Here is a 17,794-nt window from a genome sequence, read left to right as displayed (position 1 = left end):
ACAAAATTCAGTTACATGAAAAAAAAAAAAAAAAAGAGGAATTGTTTCGATTTCTTTCAGCAGTTACCGCAGTTATATAAATTAAACATGCATTAAGTAAACACTTGAAAATATTTACCTGTTTAAAACCTCTGTACATGAGCTGTAGTTCCCTTTTATTGAATTTTGTCAGCTGGCATAAAGTATCAATGGCTTCCGGTTTGTAATGGGAATGATCGGCGTCCAGATCATCTAGTTGACTATCTACAGTAAAACAAACAAATGTATAAATTTTATGTAAAAAATACTTAGCTTAAAAAGGTTATTTTGAATTATTTTAGCATCCCGTAAAGAGTTATATATTTTATATATTAAATTTTCAGTATTTTCGATGAATGGTGTTACCAAAATAATCAGTAAGCGTATGTTGAGGTTCTGAACAGTTTTCTAAAGCCTTTATTTCACGCTGTAATTTTGAACAGTCAATTATTTTGAAGAATTGATGTATTACTGCATTTAAAATCCTGGTGTGCCTTTAAGATACTATTCTGTATTCAAGGGAATTGAAAAACGTAATCGCGCTGACTGAACGAGACAGATTCCATTATTTCCTTAAAAGTTATATGCTGGTGTCTCAGTTTCTTCAGACAAAGCGTGTTCTGTTGTCGGCCATGTTGTTTCTCTGATATCTAAAGCTTGCTATTTTACGGGAGTGCCTATGAATTGTCAGTTTCTCAATGTCGGTGGTTATGCTAGGAGCCAGATTGCGTAATCATTTCTGTGCAGCTGCGGCTGATTATTAATTTTTAATTTTATATTTCTGTTTTGATTTACATTCAAAAGTATTGACTTAGTTTATAAGGTATTTCTTCCGACTTCTTGGGATGCTTTCGTGGTGGGGTGGTCTGCACGCTGGGCGCGTATTCCAGAGATTCGTGGTTCGATTCCCGGCAAAGGCGATTGCTCACTTTTCATCCAAAAGTACCTAATGTCTCTACAAGTTTTGTAAGCACCAGGAGCGCCGACGGTAAATTCTTTCTTAAGTTGAATAAAAGGGTCTCTTCAAACTTTGTACGTATTGCTTTTGATACAGTATGAACTTAGCGAATAGTCGCTTCAATTCAACTAAAAATCTAGCCAACAAAGTAACTTAAATTTAGCTATAATTTTATAAGTTTATTCGAACTAAATTCAGTCGAGGCATTTGTATAAGCGAATCCACATTTAAGAACTGCACATCCACTTTTATCCATTTTGAACTCACCTGCAATTTTGATTCTAAATCATTTTATCTAGTTGAAATTTTATATTGCAATTACAGGATTTAGTTCCACTACCAGTTCAATTCATTTTACTTTCTGCTTTTAGGTATTTAACCGTTTCTTGAAAATGCGAATACTGTTTCCTGGTATGCTTATATACATTTGATTTATGTAGATTATTTTTAAGGCTTATTCTTAACAATAGTATTATTGCTTCTGTTATCATGTGAGACTGGAAATATAGCAGCGTTAATATGATAGCCTTTCTAGTCATATTAAGGAGAGGGTTTTTGCCATTGAAGTTGGGCTCAATCAAGATATAAATCCAGATACTGCGGGAAAGAAAATATGTGCAAAATGGTTCTCTTCTTATCCATATGGAATTATCATTGAAGATGGAAAAAAGAAAACGATGCGCAGTAAGTAGTCTTAAAAAGAATTTGACTCTTCCAATGCAAATAAAAATAATTTTGATTAGAACAAATAAGTGGCTTCTCAATATCCTGGAAAAAAGACTTATTTAGCTTTTTGTGAAGTTTCCATTCCCATCCGCCAAGAAAGTAAAAGTAGTACAAATCAGTAGAAAAAGCGAGTACTAAATTAAAAGAATAGATTGACAAACATTTGTTTCCAAGCGCAAAACATGAAGTTTGAAAACACTAATTGACTCTTATATATGTTGCTTATAATTCAAGAATTCAAATGTAGAATGTAATTTAATTTTTCAGCATTTATTATTTGAAATAACACATAATAATCATGTGGCAACTTAAAGGCATTTTCGCAATTTCCGCACTTCTGCCAAAAAGCAAAGAAGCAAGCTAACCACCGAAAATGGAAATGTGACCTACGAAAATAAATATAGTCATTTTTAATCTTAATGACACATAGAAGCTATATACAGTACAATTCAAATTATCCGAACTCTGACTATCCGAATCGCTGATTACCCGAATCGCTTTCAGAACTTTTCATAATCAGAAGAAGGAGAAGGAATAGGTGTGTATGGTGTATTTATTTATGGCAAAGCACACTAGGGCTATCTGCCTAAGGGGAGGGATGCCTTCGTGGAGGACTTTCTAAGGGAAACTGGCTCGTATACACGTTACACATGGGGAAAACCCCGAAAACGCCCATGCAGCCAGCCCGTTCGCGAATTCGAACCTCGGACCGAACTACCAGTGTTCAGCTGCTTTACCGCTCGGCCGCTGGTGAGCCCGAGAAGGAATAGGAAAAAGAAGCTCAAGGAAAGGAAAGGAAATAAACAGGAAAAGATGAGGATGATATGTCACTTAAGAAATTAAGAAACATTCTTTTGAAAATTCCTGGATGTTCATAAGTTAATGGAGAGTATACAGCAGAATGGATGATGTGTGATTCGTCAGACCCTGGGTTTCAAATTCTAAATGATGATGGGCTAATTAAAAATGTGAGAGAAGAATGTGCAGAGGAAGAAGATGACCTTAATTTCAAAGTTGAAGCAGATACGGAACCGTCTGCTAGTGAAAAGTTTGCCGGCCTTGAAACTGCGTTGAAGCGGATGGAGCGTCAGCCCGAGTGTAACCGCATGCAACTTCTCATTGTCAAATGGATGCGCGACTTGGCTACCCGAAAACGGTCAAACAGCTTACTTTGACCAAGCTGTTCAGCAAGCAATGACTTTCAGTACTTGTAAATACTGTACAGTACGTTATATAACATGTAAGTAAAAGTGTTGCTTTTTCGTTTTAATTAGTTAAAATCTTTCTTTAAAAATAGTTTTTTTCTCCCATTGTCAACATACAGTACATACAGTAATTAATTAAAGTGTACGTAGATCCTTTCTTCGGAAAAAATCCAATTATTCGAATTTTTGCTTATCCGAATGGAGTCAGGGCCCACCAGCGGCCGAGCGGTAAAATCGCTGAACACTGGTAGTTCGGTCCGAGGTTCGAATCCCGCGAACGGGCTGGCTGCATGGGCGTTTTCGTGGTTTTCCCCATGTGTAACGTGTATACGAGCCAGTTTCCCTTAAAAATGTCCTCCACGGAGGCATCCCTCGTCTTAGGCAGATAGACCTAGTGTACTTTGCCGTATTCTCAATACACCACACACACCGAATTGAGTCAATGTACTGTACAAACCATAATTTCTCATTCTATCAGGTATAGAATTTATATTAAAAAACTATAAATGCAAGTCCTATGCATGGGTTTTGGAATAAATCATAGAACGATATATCGCTCATTCGCATACTTTAGAAAATATGGAAAAAGGGAAAAAAATCAGAAAATTTTGAAAACTATATTAAAAGAAGACGAGAGGGAAAGAGTAAAATTTTATACATATATTTATAGTGATATTCCAGGATTTACTCAGGTTACTAACCATAGTATTGACACCGGAGATTCAATGCCAGTTCGCCTACAAAGCATACCGGTATGATAAGAATAAGGAAAAAATTATAGAATGGCATATCACCGATATGCTACGTAAAAAGATCATAACGCCCATCTCAAGTAGTTATGCTAGCCCGGTGGTTTTATGTAAGAAAAATAATGACTATCCTTTGACACATCCAAAAAGGTGGAGATTCGCAGTTGACTACCGTAAATTAAACTCCATAACTAAATATCCTGTATATCCGTTACCTATTATTGAAGAAATTCTAAGGAACATAACATCCACCAAATATATGACGACTTTAGACTTAACGACTGGTTATTTTCAAATAGGGGTTAGGCCTGAGGACGTGCCTAAGACTGCTTTTATAACCAAGTCTGGCACTTATGCATTTCTGCGTATGCCGTTTGGCCTTTCAGGGGCACCGGCAACATTTCAGCGATGTATGGACATTGTGTTAAGGCCTGTTCTTAGAAAGTCCACATTTATCTATTTAGACGATATCATTATTACTAGTGATAATCTCGACCAACATGTACAGGATTTAAGACAGGTGTTTTCTTTATTAAATGAGGCCGGTCTAAAAGTTAATGTCGAAAAGTGCAAATCTGCAGCCCCTGAATTAAAATATTTAGGTTACAAAATATCTCAGAAAGGAATTGAGACAGACGAATCAAAAATAATCGCTGTACAAAAGTATCCGACTCCAAACACGGCGAAGAAGCTCTCTTCTTTTCTAGGACTTTGTTCATATTATAGGTCCTTTATAAAACATTTTGCAGCTATTACTGAACCATTGTTAAAATTGAAAAGGAAAAAGGCAAGATTCTCGTGGACGGCCGAAGCTAATAGTGCTTTCGAAAAATTAAAACAAGCATTAACGCAAGCCCCTGTGTTGAAATTTCCTGAAAAGGATGAGAATTTAGAAATTTCAGCGGATGCTTCGGATTATGCGGTAGGAGCGGTATTTTCGCAAAATCAGCAGCCTGTTGCATTTCTTAGCCGAACTTTAAATCAAACACAAAGAAACTATTCCGCGACCGAGAGAGAGGTACTTGCAGTTCTCTTAGCAGTGCAAAAGTTCCGAGTCTATTTTGGAAAGGCGCCAATAACAGTGTACTCTGATCATGCGGCGGTAACTACATTGTACTCAGGGAAAAACCTATCCCCAAGGTTAATAAGATGGGTACTCAAGCTACAAGAATATAATCTGGTAATCAAGCATACCCCCGGAAAGGAAAATATCGTAGCAGATGCCCTATCCAGAAGTAAAATAGATGAAGAAGGTAATACCGTAAAGGTGGCAATGCTCACAGCATGTACAATAACTTCCCGAGAAACTGTAATAACCGAACTGGGTAAGGATCCTGAGTTTGGAAGCATTTATGAGTATTTCAAGGATCCTGAAAATTTTAGCCTCCAAGATATTGTGGCGATAAGAAATAGGGCGGCCCATTACGAACTAATAGATGGTCTATTATTCTATACAAAAACCACGAATTCCAACAAGGCATTTCGACCTGTTATCCCAGCTAGTCTTAGATTAAATATCCTGCAGGAGCTCCATGACAGCCCTTTAGCTTCTCATGCTGGTATTCGAAAAACTATCCAACGCGTACGCGAGGCAGTCTATTTTCCTGAACTGCAAAAGTTAACAAGGGCGTATGTCCAGTCCTGCCCAACATGTCAAGCAGTTAATTATATTAATTTCCGCCCGGCCGGGTTTCTAAATAGTATTAAATCCGAATTTCCAAATGAAAAAATTGGCATCGATTTATTGGGCCCAACCCAAAAAGTCGGTTAAATAAAAGTCGCTATCTCCTTGTTATGGTTGATCATTTTAGTAAGTGGACCGAAATTGTTCCCTTAAAACGAGCCTCCGCGAAATTAGTTACTGATTCTATTTTAAATAAATATATATTAAAATACGGGGCGCCCCTAAAAGTTATATCGGATAATGGTCCTCAATTTGTAAGTAATGTATTTGAAGACATGTGCCAAAAACTGGGCATACGTCATTTAAAAATGGTCCCGTATCGGCCGCAATCAAATATAGCGGAACGGGTCAATAGAAATATAGTGAAAATTATCCGTAGTTATGTTAAAAATTTTCATAAAAGCTGGGATAACTATGTCAATGAATTTGCTTTCGCCCTTAGGACCGCAAAACATGATACAACGGGCAAAACTCCTGCTGAGTTATTTTTAGGCAGAAAGATTATAACGCCGTTAGATAAATTATTTTATGTGCAACAAAGAGCCCCAGAATTTAAAATGGGTGATATAGAAAAACTAATTAAAGAAGCAAAAAAGAATACGGAAGTAGCACAGAGAAAACAAAACCTGTATTACGACTTGAAACGACGGGGAGTAACTTATAAAGTAGGGGATAAAGTATTAAAAATTAAGCATTCACTTTCTTCAGCACCAGAAGATAAAACTGCCAAATTTTTTCCACGATTTGAAGGACCATATGTCATAGAAAAAATAACTCACGCTGTAGTAGTGTTAAAAGCCAGGAATGGGAAAACCTGCTCCGCAAACATTGATCAAATCAAACCCTACTATGATCGTAATAAAATGCCAATTTTCAAAGATCTTTTGCAGGATCCGGCACGGCAGACACGGCAGGCACAAGCTCCAGAGGTGGAACAACGACAAGTACAAGGGCAAGCCATTAAGAGGCAGGAGCAAGTGAAAAGAAAGTTTCCCCGCAGGAAAATTGAAGGTAACAAGAAAAAGAAGCCGTTCCACCGTCCAGAAAAGAGAGCTCACGAACACCCCCACAATGAAGAAGGGAGAAGGACGACGTATGCAAAGAGAGCCAGGAGAAATGACGGCAACTATAACTCGGCTCTAAAACGGAAGATCTACTCATCCGACAGGACTCTCCGCAGCAAATGTCGCCGAACTGCGGAAGGGCCACCAGCGGCGGAGGAAAAGTTACAAGGAAAATTTGAACGGCCAGCAACGAGGTCCAAGCAGGAACACGAGAGAAGTTTCCCGGTTCCGCCAAGACCAGCTGTCATCAAACGGCCAAGACCACAGGCAGAGGCGAAAAAGAAGGTATTCAAGGGTGACCGAACTGGAAAAAAAAGAAAGCTTCTAGAGGAAGGCACTGAAGGGCGAGCCCGCACACGAAGGAGGATAAATCAAACAACAATCTTCGCTACTTTCCAGGACTGGGCTCAGAAAAGTATGTCCGAATATCACAAAGATAAGTAAAATTTTATGTTACTTTGCAAACTTAAGTTAATCTTTCATTCTTACTGCAAGTGGCAGATTTCAAGAAGTTTTACCTCATGCGAGGTCTACCTTTATCGCCAAAAGGGCGAGAATTGAGTTGTTACCGATTTTGGTATTATGTTTTTCAATTACTCGCGCGTAAAACTAAAGTTGATGTATAATAGCGATGTGTAAAGACTTAAATATTGTAAAAGTTATTGTATAAATTTTATTTAAAACTTTCTGGCAAGAAGGAAGTTTTAGTCTGAAAGACTTTTTGAAATGTAGTGTTTCAATGTAGAAAGAATTGGCACTTGCTTTGAAAAGAATAGAAGTTAGCAATGTACTACTAATGTATGTTTTCAAATGCATAAAATTAACGGCATGTTAATATGTTCTTATATACAATGTGAACTGTTATTTTAAATGTTAAGAAATACCGTGATATGGTAAAACTGAAAGTAATGTTAAATTTTTTTTTTATTCGTGTGACTGTAAAAAGACTAAATTATGATGAATATGTGTTAAAGGTTGAATGAATGTAGTTAGGCTCTCTGACGCTACACTTCAGACTTAGCCACTTTCAGAATAGTACTTCAGGGTTTAGAGTTGAAGTTAGGGTGTGTTACGAGGTCTTGGTGTGTTGAATTTTTAACACGTTAGTGCTTTGATTGTAGGAGGAAGTGTTGAACACATAGACATAAACACATTCGTGTTTGGTGTTCTTTTACAACACATGTCAGAGAGCACGGGGAGAGATAATTAAAATAGTCATGAATGAAATAAGAATGTTAAGAGAAATATAATTATACATGTTACTTGCCATTTCATTGTGTAACATTTCATTAAACTAGTTTTCCTTCCAGATCTCTGGAAGGAACCAGATTTGAATAAAAGCTCCTGTTTAGATGCAGTACAGATGAAAAAATTGCGTGTCCTGGGAGCTGCTATTGTAAAAACAAATTTCTTTCTTTTAAATTTCTAGTTTCTAGGGAAAAATGTTTGTAAAAGATTGGCCTCGCGTTAGATTCTAGAGCTAAAAGTTTTCAACATGGTCGTTTTAGACCTCAGTTTCAAACTAATTAACTCTGGCGGGAAGTATGCAAGGATCTTAAGTTTTAATAACGTTTATTTTATTTTAAATCTTTACTATCACTTCTTATTTTCTACTTCCGGCCAGAATTATAAGCGTTAACGTATTTATGCAAAGTTTGTCTGGCGAACGCCAAGTACTTAAGTTGTGGCTTTTTGCCAAGCGAGAGAGAGGAAGCAGTTAGTCGAAGCAGGCCGCTTACCTTAGAAGTTTTACTCAGTTGCTGGTTGCCTTCCAGGCTAGAGGTTTAACCCTCTTGATAACTTTAAACGTATTGTAGTGTTCACAGTTCTCTGTACTACATTCGGTTTCCTGTTAATATAAGGCCAATTTTCCACGTTTATTATTTTAAAGTTAAATTAGAGTTTAGTTTTATTTTTATATTTTTATGTTTAGACCACAAGTAGTGGGTCTTTGTATTCCGAAGTGCGGAAGTTATTGTAAATAGAGAAAAATAAAGGGTTTTGTATACTCTTCTTGTGTATCCTGTCTACTTCCCACAGTTATTGAACATAGCTTTAGTAAGCTCTCTGTTCCGAGTCAGGTCCTTGCATGTTCCCGAAGAAAGTAAGACGGAACATTGAACCTGATAACACATTCGGTATTTTATCAACCGCCTTCGGCGGGAATCGAACCACGGACCTCTGGAATACCGGCCCAGCGTGTAGAACCACTGCACCACGAAGGCACGCTAGAAAGACGGGAGAAATACCTTACAAAATAGTTGAGTAAAGCTAGGAATATCGGAGAGATGAATACTTGTACATATTTAATAGCGTTACCAATGTCGGTTTAAGCAGTCGTCGGGTTTGTAGAATTACTTTGTTTTCAGACCATCTACTCTGCATATGGACCTCATATGAATATAAAAACGCAGTTGTTTTTTTACAAAATCACCTTTTCCTTTTTTCTAACTCAAACAATGAAAATTTATTGCCAGCGGAAAGAAAACAATACATTGAAAAAGAAACAATGTGCACTCTGAATGCACATACTTATTATAACTAATTCAGTAGTCAAGAAGACAAACACAAGAGAGCCTCACTTTAGTGGATATACTTTTTGGCCTGCTTCATAATACTAAGATGAGAAATTCTTTCATCTCCATTTCTATCTGCAAAAACCAAACGCTAACAGAGTGTACATGGTGATACCGTTTTTATCTCTCATCTCTTTTCACGACAGAGAGCTTTTTTTAAATCAGCATCTAAATTTTATTTTAAAATGATTTTCTTTAAAAATAGTTATGTTCTATATTGAACATGAAAACGCAAAAGCCCGATGTCCAACAATTACTGCCCTTAGTACGTGTTATATGTACTATAAAGATAAACCGTCACTGAGAGTAGCTAGACTTTTGCATTAGGTATATGACAGTATTTAAAACGAAATCTTTAGTAGAACACGTTTATCAATATACATTCCGTTGTTCTTTGCAAACACCATGAATTAACATATGTTGCTTATCTGCAGTGGTAAAAACGTTTCCTGTTTCTCTGTCTTGTATATTACAGCAGTATGCTTTTAAGAGCTAGATATAATAGATTTGGAAAGATCTTGCTGTAAATTAGTAGTACTGTGCTCAAAATACCTCGCAAAAATACAAAACGGTGAAGAAATATAGCACTAATTAAAAATTCTGAAACTTAGATTTAGATTAACAAGCCACAGGAAATTAAATTCCTTTGATACTGTGAGGTTTATTAGTACTTCTAACTATGCATTTTTTAATCTCACAATTTTCTTAGTGAATATATAAGTTCTTAAGCAATCTTTGTATTTTCACTCCAATCACCTCTTGTGCACAATATTTCATAACACTGATGGGAGACCAAATAAAAGCAAACTTATTCGCTGCGGCGCACCTTTTATTGCCTGGAATATCAATCTCAGGCCTCTTGCGGCATAGCCAGAAACACATTCCTAGAAAAATACCAAATGTGCATTATATGTATAGTATCTCAATTACGAAATCTCAGACTATTTTTTATTTCTTAAAAGAAGCTCTTTGACTCTTGGAGAAGTCATTTGGTTATTTTGAAGCATGAGATGTAAAAAATGTGCAATCCTCTCGCCGGAACTCGAACATAGACTTCTCGAATAATCGTTGAGTGTGCTATCATTACACCATGAAGGCATGCTGAAAGGAGCAAGAAAATGCATTATAGCTCTATTCCCTTATCGTCTTGATAAGGTACTTGATAAGGATTATTCTTGATAAGGATTAGTTTTCTTTATGAGCGAATTAAATGAAACATTTTTCTTTAGGATTCAAATCCGCAGTATTCTTCTAATATTAAACTACATTTTTACATACAGTTAAGCATTGCAAGTGAAGTGTAGTGGGGATATATTTCATCCACTCAACTAATTTTAACTAACACTAAACCAGAAGACTCAGTCAAGAATGAAATAACATTAATTGAATTACCAGATTTTTGACTTTATAGATTTGCATGTGGGTGTATGAGGAAGAAATTATATTTATGAAGTTTTCGTATACTACCACCTTCTTAAAAATTAGGAAACTTTATTGGTATGAATTGCTTTTCGATTGATTGCTATGAAATTTGGAAAACTTTATTGATGGGATTTTTTTCAAAAAACTAGCTTTAAGAATTTCATTTGAAAAATTCTAAAAAAATGTTCCGGCTAAAAAGATATAACTTATTAAAAACTTCAATAAAATAATAGTTGTTATAGAAAAAACTAAAGTACACATCTGCAAATTTGTGCATATATGTCTTAGATATGTCCCATTTTATATTGGTAATTAGACTCGGGTTCGGAACAATGTGTGACGTGAAAACGAACCAGTTTTCCTTAGAAAGTCTTCCACGAAGTCATTCCGCTTTACAGATAAATAGCTCTCAAGAGCTTCTTCATATCTAATAATCTAATCTTTTATTTAAAGACTGATTACAGTAGCTCTCTCTATTTATATCACGGATAAAATACTAACACTCAGAAAACTTACCAATTGAGTTGATATGTAAGAAACTGAACAAGTATTGTCAAAATTTTTAAATTGCATGCCAACTGGCATTTTATTTTAAATTCTGCGAAAGTTCCCAACATAACGTTTTCTTACAATTGTTATTATATTTGCGTATGCTCAAGCCCATTTATATCCATTAATCTGTAAACTAGCCACATAGTGCCTTTTTCTCCACCTAATGCTTAAAGACGAAGCATGTCACATGTTACTCGCTGAAGAGAAAAGTTTGTTTAAAAGGAGCTTAGATTCATTGCTTTTCTTTCCTCTTCAACCAAGCTATCTTGACAGCTCAACTGAATTCTGATGAATGATATTTTAAAAACGTACATTTCAAACTACTTTCAGGAAACAGCTCAGTTTATTTTGTCTTTACATCTAAAAGAGAAATGTCTTTACAGATTTGTTGCAGTTTTAAACTGAAACTTTACTCGGAGACTGCGTAAAACAGATAATGGTATCAAAGAAAAAGCATTTTTTGCATTACACAAATGCTTCAAATAGAAAAATATGCTTTCAAAGAATTATTGTTTTCACTTATGAAATTCATGTATTGTTTTATACTCAAGCAAAATTCTTAAAAGTTGACAAATTAATTATTTTCCTCCGATTCCTCTAATAAGAGTACATTTCTAATCAGTGATCATCAAAAGCATAATTTTGGCTAAATGCATTTCGTACATTTTGTCTGCACGACACCCATTCAGTAGAATTTTATTCTTAATTAACTTGTTGGTTGTGCCTTTTATTAGAACATGAGGTTTTACGCTACCTAGCCAGTTTTGTTTATTTCTTTCCTTTGATTCTCTCGCTTCCAGTTCACTCTTTTAGAAGTTATAAATCAGGCTTAATGTGCTTAAAAAAAATGGAAAAAGTTCAAACTTGGGAAAGTTAGCTTTCACACCCACTTACTCTCTCGGCAAAAGTTTGAATTTTATGTATTTGATATTGTATTCAATTTGTTTAATGCTGAATATTTCGAAAATTGTATCTAATTTCATATCAGTAAGGATGTGATCTGTTAGTTATACAAAACTCTGTTTAGCTTAGTGAAACTAAATAGCGTGTTGTTGATATTTACTTTCAGAAAGAGTGCGGAGTTTGATTTGCAATTTATATTGGGTTAAGTAATCTCCGAATGAGTAAAAATTAAATTAAAATTTTAACTTTATTTTAATCTCGTCTTGTTATTTCTGTTACCACCTTTGGACAAAGATAAAAACTGCAGAAATACAGCATGTTCCAGCCATTTGACCGTAGGCGTTGTGTTAAGTGCCGTTGCATTAGCTTGAGTTCTACCAGTAATTTTCAGCTGGCTGAAAACATCAGATATAATGCCTTTATGCGCTTCGCCCGGCTGGGGTAATATTAAAACAAATAACTGAGGTTTTGTGCATATTTAATGCGTTATTTCATTAGAGCTTCCTTTGGCTTTCTGATCATATAAAAGTATCGTATTAACATATATTTTTTATTTGCTTGCTCTCATTTCAATATTTCCTCATTTATTATGCAGTAGAAAGACAAGATACTTATTAGAATAATGTATTCTGCTAAATAGAGCGTACCTGTAACCCTTTCCGGCACGCTACCTTTTAAAGTCGGAGTTTTGATTTAAAAAAAAGGTAGGCAGTCTAATTAGGCCTAGAGGAGTACACAAGAAAAATTTTGTCAAGATAGCACTTATCGTTTTAATTCTGTGGGTGTGCCCAAAGTGGCACACTGGTTGAATAGAGCTTCGAAAAGAGTGCTGAAACGAGCATTGTTGTCAATGAACTGACCGATGAGATGCGGAGAAACAAAGAATACAGACTCTCAGTTGTCCTAGATTATCGGTGAGCCCGGTCTGGCACACCTAGGGTTCGCCGTTTGATTTTAGGCAAGATTTCAAGGTAAAAATTTAAAACTAATATAGAATAAAGAAATTAGTATGCAGCCAAAAAAATAACATATAAATTTCTTTTCAAACAATTCCTTTTATACCCTAAAAAAATCTGGAAGATTTCTTTGAAAAATGAGGGTCTTAAAAAACTAAACATGCTAATTCAGAAGTCAAACAACAAAAATCAGCGTTATACTTACAAAATTTTCACAGGACTAGTTTCGATGGTTTTACCGAACCACCAGCCTCAGCTGCAAAACCGCAAATGAACAAGGTAGGAAATAATGATTAGATAAGATAAGAAAGTCTGGACAAGAATTATTTTTGTCCTAATCTAGGCCTGGATCATTTAACTGTGAAAAGCTCACTAATGACATCTGCCTCTTGCACTATTTTTAAGGAAACTGTCTCTGAGTCACATGGAGTAAAACTCCAACCCCCCCCCCTCCCAAGCAGCCAGTCTCTTCTCTGGGGTTCGAACTACCAATGCTCAGCTGTTGTAACCACTTATTCCTTGATTTACCTAAATAAAAATAAATATTTTACTTGCGAATCATTCTGAGAAAAACATGAGTGGAGGTTGCTTTGCCATGTAACTGCTGCATGAGTATTATGATTGTCATAGAAATGCATAGTATGCATGATAATGACTGTCCTAGAAAATACTTAATACGAACTCAAAAAATTGTAGATAATATGTAACCCAAATGGGCTTATGCATTTTCTTTATCAGACACTCATTCTGAAAATATGTAATAATTCCCTTGAAAATAAAAACTGTAGTCAAATAAAAGTGTATCTTGCTATCTGTAGATTTACGTTGAAAACATCGCTAACGGAAATGTGAAAATTGTTTGATGGCCAAATACATTTTTATGGTGGAAAAGGATGTAACAACTAAAACCTGAGATGTAAAAACGCCATTGTCCAAATTATCGGTGTGAAAATAAAGTAGGCGTCCTACGGCATGCCTGCTTTAAAGTAAAGAAATAATTTCATCACTTCTGTGAAAATAATGGCAAAATATCCCCATGAGATCTACTTCACACTTTCATGCACACTTTAGTATCACATAATTTATCTATACGTGCTAGCTGACTTCACTATTCTGCCCTCCAATTTCAATATCGTTAGGACCATCGAAGTCGGTAATCCGCAAAGATGCGTTAGTAGTTGGATACGAGAAAGCTTCGGCTACCATATTCGAAGAAAAACGCTCGACGAATACAGTTATCTCAAAGACGTTTTGTTATATTTAGCTTGCAGTGAAATATGAAAGAACGGTACAGGTAGCAATATGGGAAAGAGCTTGAAATTTACCACTGGTAAGCAGATACCGTCCTCCCCGCATACTAACCTTCAGAAAAATCAAACTATGTGACGCCCACGAGCGACAGCACCAAAAAACGATAGACAGTAGCGCCGAAAAAATATATCCGGGATACAAACGCAACTCTGTTTTATTATATTTAGTCAACTCTTGAAAGCAATTTTCCTAAACGTTTTGTTATAGTACTAATTTACATATATAATTATTTTAAATAATTAACTGGCAAATTTAAATTAATCCGTAATTACAGGAAGACAATGCAATGAGTATATAATAAGAAAATGTATACTTTAAAAGTTTTGGCAATGCACATTTTGGTAATATTTTAAAGCTTTACGTATGCGATTTTATGCGATGTACCTCTCCTGTTGGCCATTACATTCATGATAGCCAGCGAAAGTTCGGTGAATCACCATTACATGTCTGGACCGTTTGCAGATTTCCATGAATGGAAATGCCATAAGTATACTACTCATTCTTAACACTTTAGCTCTTGGAAAAGAGAATTTCAGCACTACAACCGATACTGTATGATCCGCCATTTTGGCATTCTTTAACTATGAAATGGCATAAGGCCACTTCAGAGTAAAAAAGAATCTCACTACGTGCAAAATTCTGAATACATAAATTCTTCTTACGATTTGAATGGTGCGTTTTTAGGCTAACTAAAATTTGCTTTGCGACTTGTATGTAGTGCATCGGTTACATTTATGGCGTGCTAGTTTTAATTTAATTGATATTCCACGGAGCTGTTAGGATACATCAATCTTCTTTAATGCGTTAATTAGCATGCTTTCAGAATTTAGTCTTTTGATACCAATGCAATGTTATGTGAAAGTTTGATTTTGTCTTATAGGTACATTCAAAATATTCCCGTTATTTTCCCAAATTATTCCTTAATTTCCCTTCTAGCTCAATAACGTTTTACATCTTTGCTAATGTTAAAGCCATGTTTTCTCTTAACATATATATGATAAAATTTATTTCATTCATGCTCTGGCATATCATATCTATTGAAAAACATCCGAAGACTTAATGTTCTGGAACATAACCGAAAAATTATCAAAATCTTGTCGTCAGAAAATTTATAAAATTGAATGCATTTACACCTGTTACAAATACATTGGCGAATGCTGCATTATGGAAACAACAAAGTTAATAATCTGAGTTGATGTAATAATTTATCCTAAGATAAATTTTAAGTACCTAGATGAACGTACTATCTGCATTTCATGTAAGCCTGTACATGTAATTTTTTCACATTTTAAAATACTTAAATTTATATGAATATTCAAGTATTAAACATTATAACATTCTAAGTACAATATTCTGTCATTTTAATTGCAAATTAAGAGGAATGTCTAAAACGTTAGGTGAACAAAATCATTAAATAATCGAAACAAAATATCACTCAGGGGCGTAAAGTAGATGATGAACAGGCATTTCGCGTTGAGCTAAGAATTGGAGCACACAGATCGGACATACGCAGATGCGTTATCATATAGCAAAACCTATTATTCTGACCAGGGCAACACTGGTCGAAAACAACAAATGCGACACAGCAACTGTGTCAAAACTTCCTCGTAAAATGCGGCTTTCAGGATTTGTCCCGCAAGAACGAATTTCTCAGGAAAATTGTCATTGTTATCGAAGAAGGCAATCAAAATATCATAAGTTTTGATTTTAGCAGGCAACTTCTTTGGATAGAGAGAAAGATGGAGAACTAACTATATTCAATCGATAGCTCCATGGATTTTGGATTGAACGGATAGTACCAGGTCTCATCCCTTGATGGTAGACAGATGGGTAGTAGAAAAGAGGAATTTGGGTCACACATAGTAATATAATCTCCAGAAGTTTCCATTCGTTTTGCTTCATGATCAGCCCGTTCTTCAACTTGTAAAGCGAATACCAGGAATAGATCTCCCGCTTACCTAAATGATTGTGGATGATGGTGCTTTATGTGTGCTTACTAGCGTACACGTTCTCTTGCGTCAACTGTAGAATCAATTGCCAGCATCTGGTTCCAGCATCCGTCGCACTGTCTCTACCATACTTAAGATTCTGCTTCTTGACAACCAACTCAAGCACATCTCTCCTAAGTCCTTTCATTCTCGCCACGAAATCTTTCGTACCAGTCATAAACACATTCTCTACTGCCGTTCCACCCTAATTTTTAAAATGCTTGGTATTTACTCTTTGCTCCTGCGCATTATCCCTTTATTTCTCACACTGACTACGTTCGACTGCCCTCAGCGGGTATACCCTCACAGCCACGTGGCGCTCCTCGACAAGTCTCTGCATAATGTGCGGGTACCTGACCTATGTTTCTATTAAGGTTGTGAAGTTTATCCTAAGTTGCCAACAGTTATTTTTAGTTAAAGCCACTATCCTATCTCTCCTAATTTCAGCTTACAATTTCCTGCTAGAACGTGGTTTCAGAATCGCGGTTAAATGCAAATGGGAGAAAGTATCGCGGTTAAATGCAAAAGGAGAAAATATTTAACTTTGAAGTTCTACTGACTTCGTTAGAGAGCCAGAGATTCTGACCAGCGCGCGTTCCCCTTTTGGCTATACTCTCTCTAAAGGTATTTCTACGCTCTTCCGTACTTTAGGCCCTTAATAGCTTCGCCGTTTATTTAGCGTTAAGGGGCCAACACTTGTAGAATATTGATTGCTTCGACTATATCCTTTTAGTTAAGTTTTATTTCTTAGTATTCCTGAGTTCAAGCCCAAGAGGAGGCTTTGCTATAAACTCCAAGAAGAAGTCAACTGTTAAATTTATTTTGAATAATAAAGGGTAATTAACCCTTCGTACGTTTAGGTTTCTATCTTTCTGAACTAAGCTATTATTCGCTTACCAGTTTTTATAAGGTTCCACACATTTAGCTGTAAATTCTTAGGTTGGAACATTATAAGGTATAAGATCATTCACCAAACTTTCTAGACACTATACATACATTGTACTGCAAAAATATAATTACTCTTTTTTATATACCAAAGTATGAAGACTTCAATAATTTGCTTTTATTTTTCTCTAATATATAGCTTAATGTACTGGAACTTTTCTTTTCCATTTAGACCAAGATGTATAACTGAAAATTACATTTAGAAATAAACATCATAAAAATTTGCACTTATGCATTTGCATTTTTTCAGTACTTCAGTGAAGATACTTACCAATGGAAGAAAAGAGGGAACCGAAGCTGCTCCTTCTTCTCTTCTTTGGATGTCGAACTTTTTTAAAAACGTGACTGACTGGGGGAAAAAAAGGAAATCATGTAAAATGTTTTACGTTACTTTCAAAATCACTAAAAGTTAAAATTCAAAATAATAATAATAGTAATAATCTAAAGAGAAGTAATTTAAAATATAACTTGAGATTAAAACCATCCAGCCATTTACATTAAAAGAAACTGTTACGTATAATCTTCCTTTATTTAGTCAGAGTAAAAGTGAAACTTAGGCTGTACACTTTGATCAATTGCAATTACGATAACGATTGATAATATTAGTGACACAACAATGAGAATCATATGGTTACGAGGAAAGCAATCGTCAGCGTGACACTAGGTGAGAGAAAAACATAGAACGAACGTACGGCAAAATTTTTAATCAGCGGGTGGAGAAGGCTCGTAGCAATGCA

The 17,794-nt window shown here is 35.5% G+C and overlaps 1 protein-coding gene across 1 annotated transcript in view; it reads right to left on the bottom strand.

Annotated features, from left to right (window-relative positions):
- Positions 1 to 17,794, bottom strand: part of LOC118193197 (A-type potassium channel modulatory protein KCNIP1-like) — a 163,579-nt gene that overhangs the window by 58,646 nt on the left and 87,139 nt on the right. Inside the window, exons 4-5 of the mRNA XM_035364248.2 lie at positions 17,329 to 17,406; positions 119 to 243 (exon numbers count right to left, since the gene is read on the bottom strand). Of these exons, the coding sequence (XP_035220139.1) occupies positions 119 to 243; positions 17,329 to 17,406 (203 nt within the window). The remainder of the gene's footprint in view (positions 1 to 118; positions 244 to 17,328; positions 17,407 to 17,794) is intronic.

This window comes from Stegodyphus dumicola, chromosome X2 (assembly GCF_044657685.1).
Source record: "Stegodyphus dumicola isolate Sdum_Otavi_A_Nest chromosome X2, ASM4465768v1".
NCBI classification, from domain to species: Eukaryota; Metazoa; Arthropoda; class Arachnida; order Araneae; family Eresidae; genus Stegodyphus; species Stegodyphus dumicola.
Note: the sequence above shows the minus strand (reverse complement) of the source record. Positions and strands in the feature narration are given on the sequence as shown.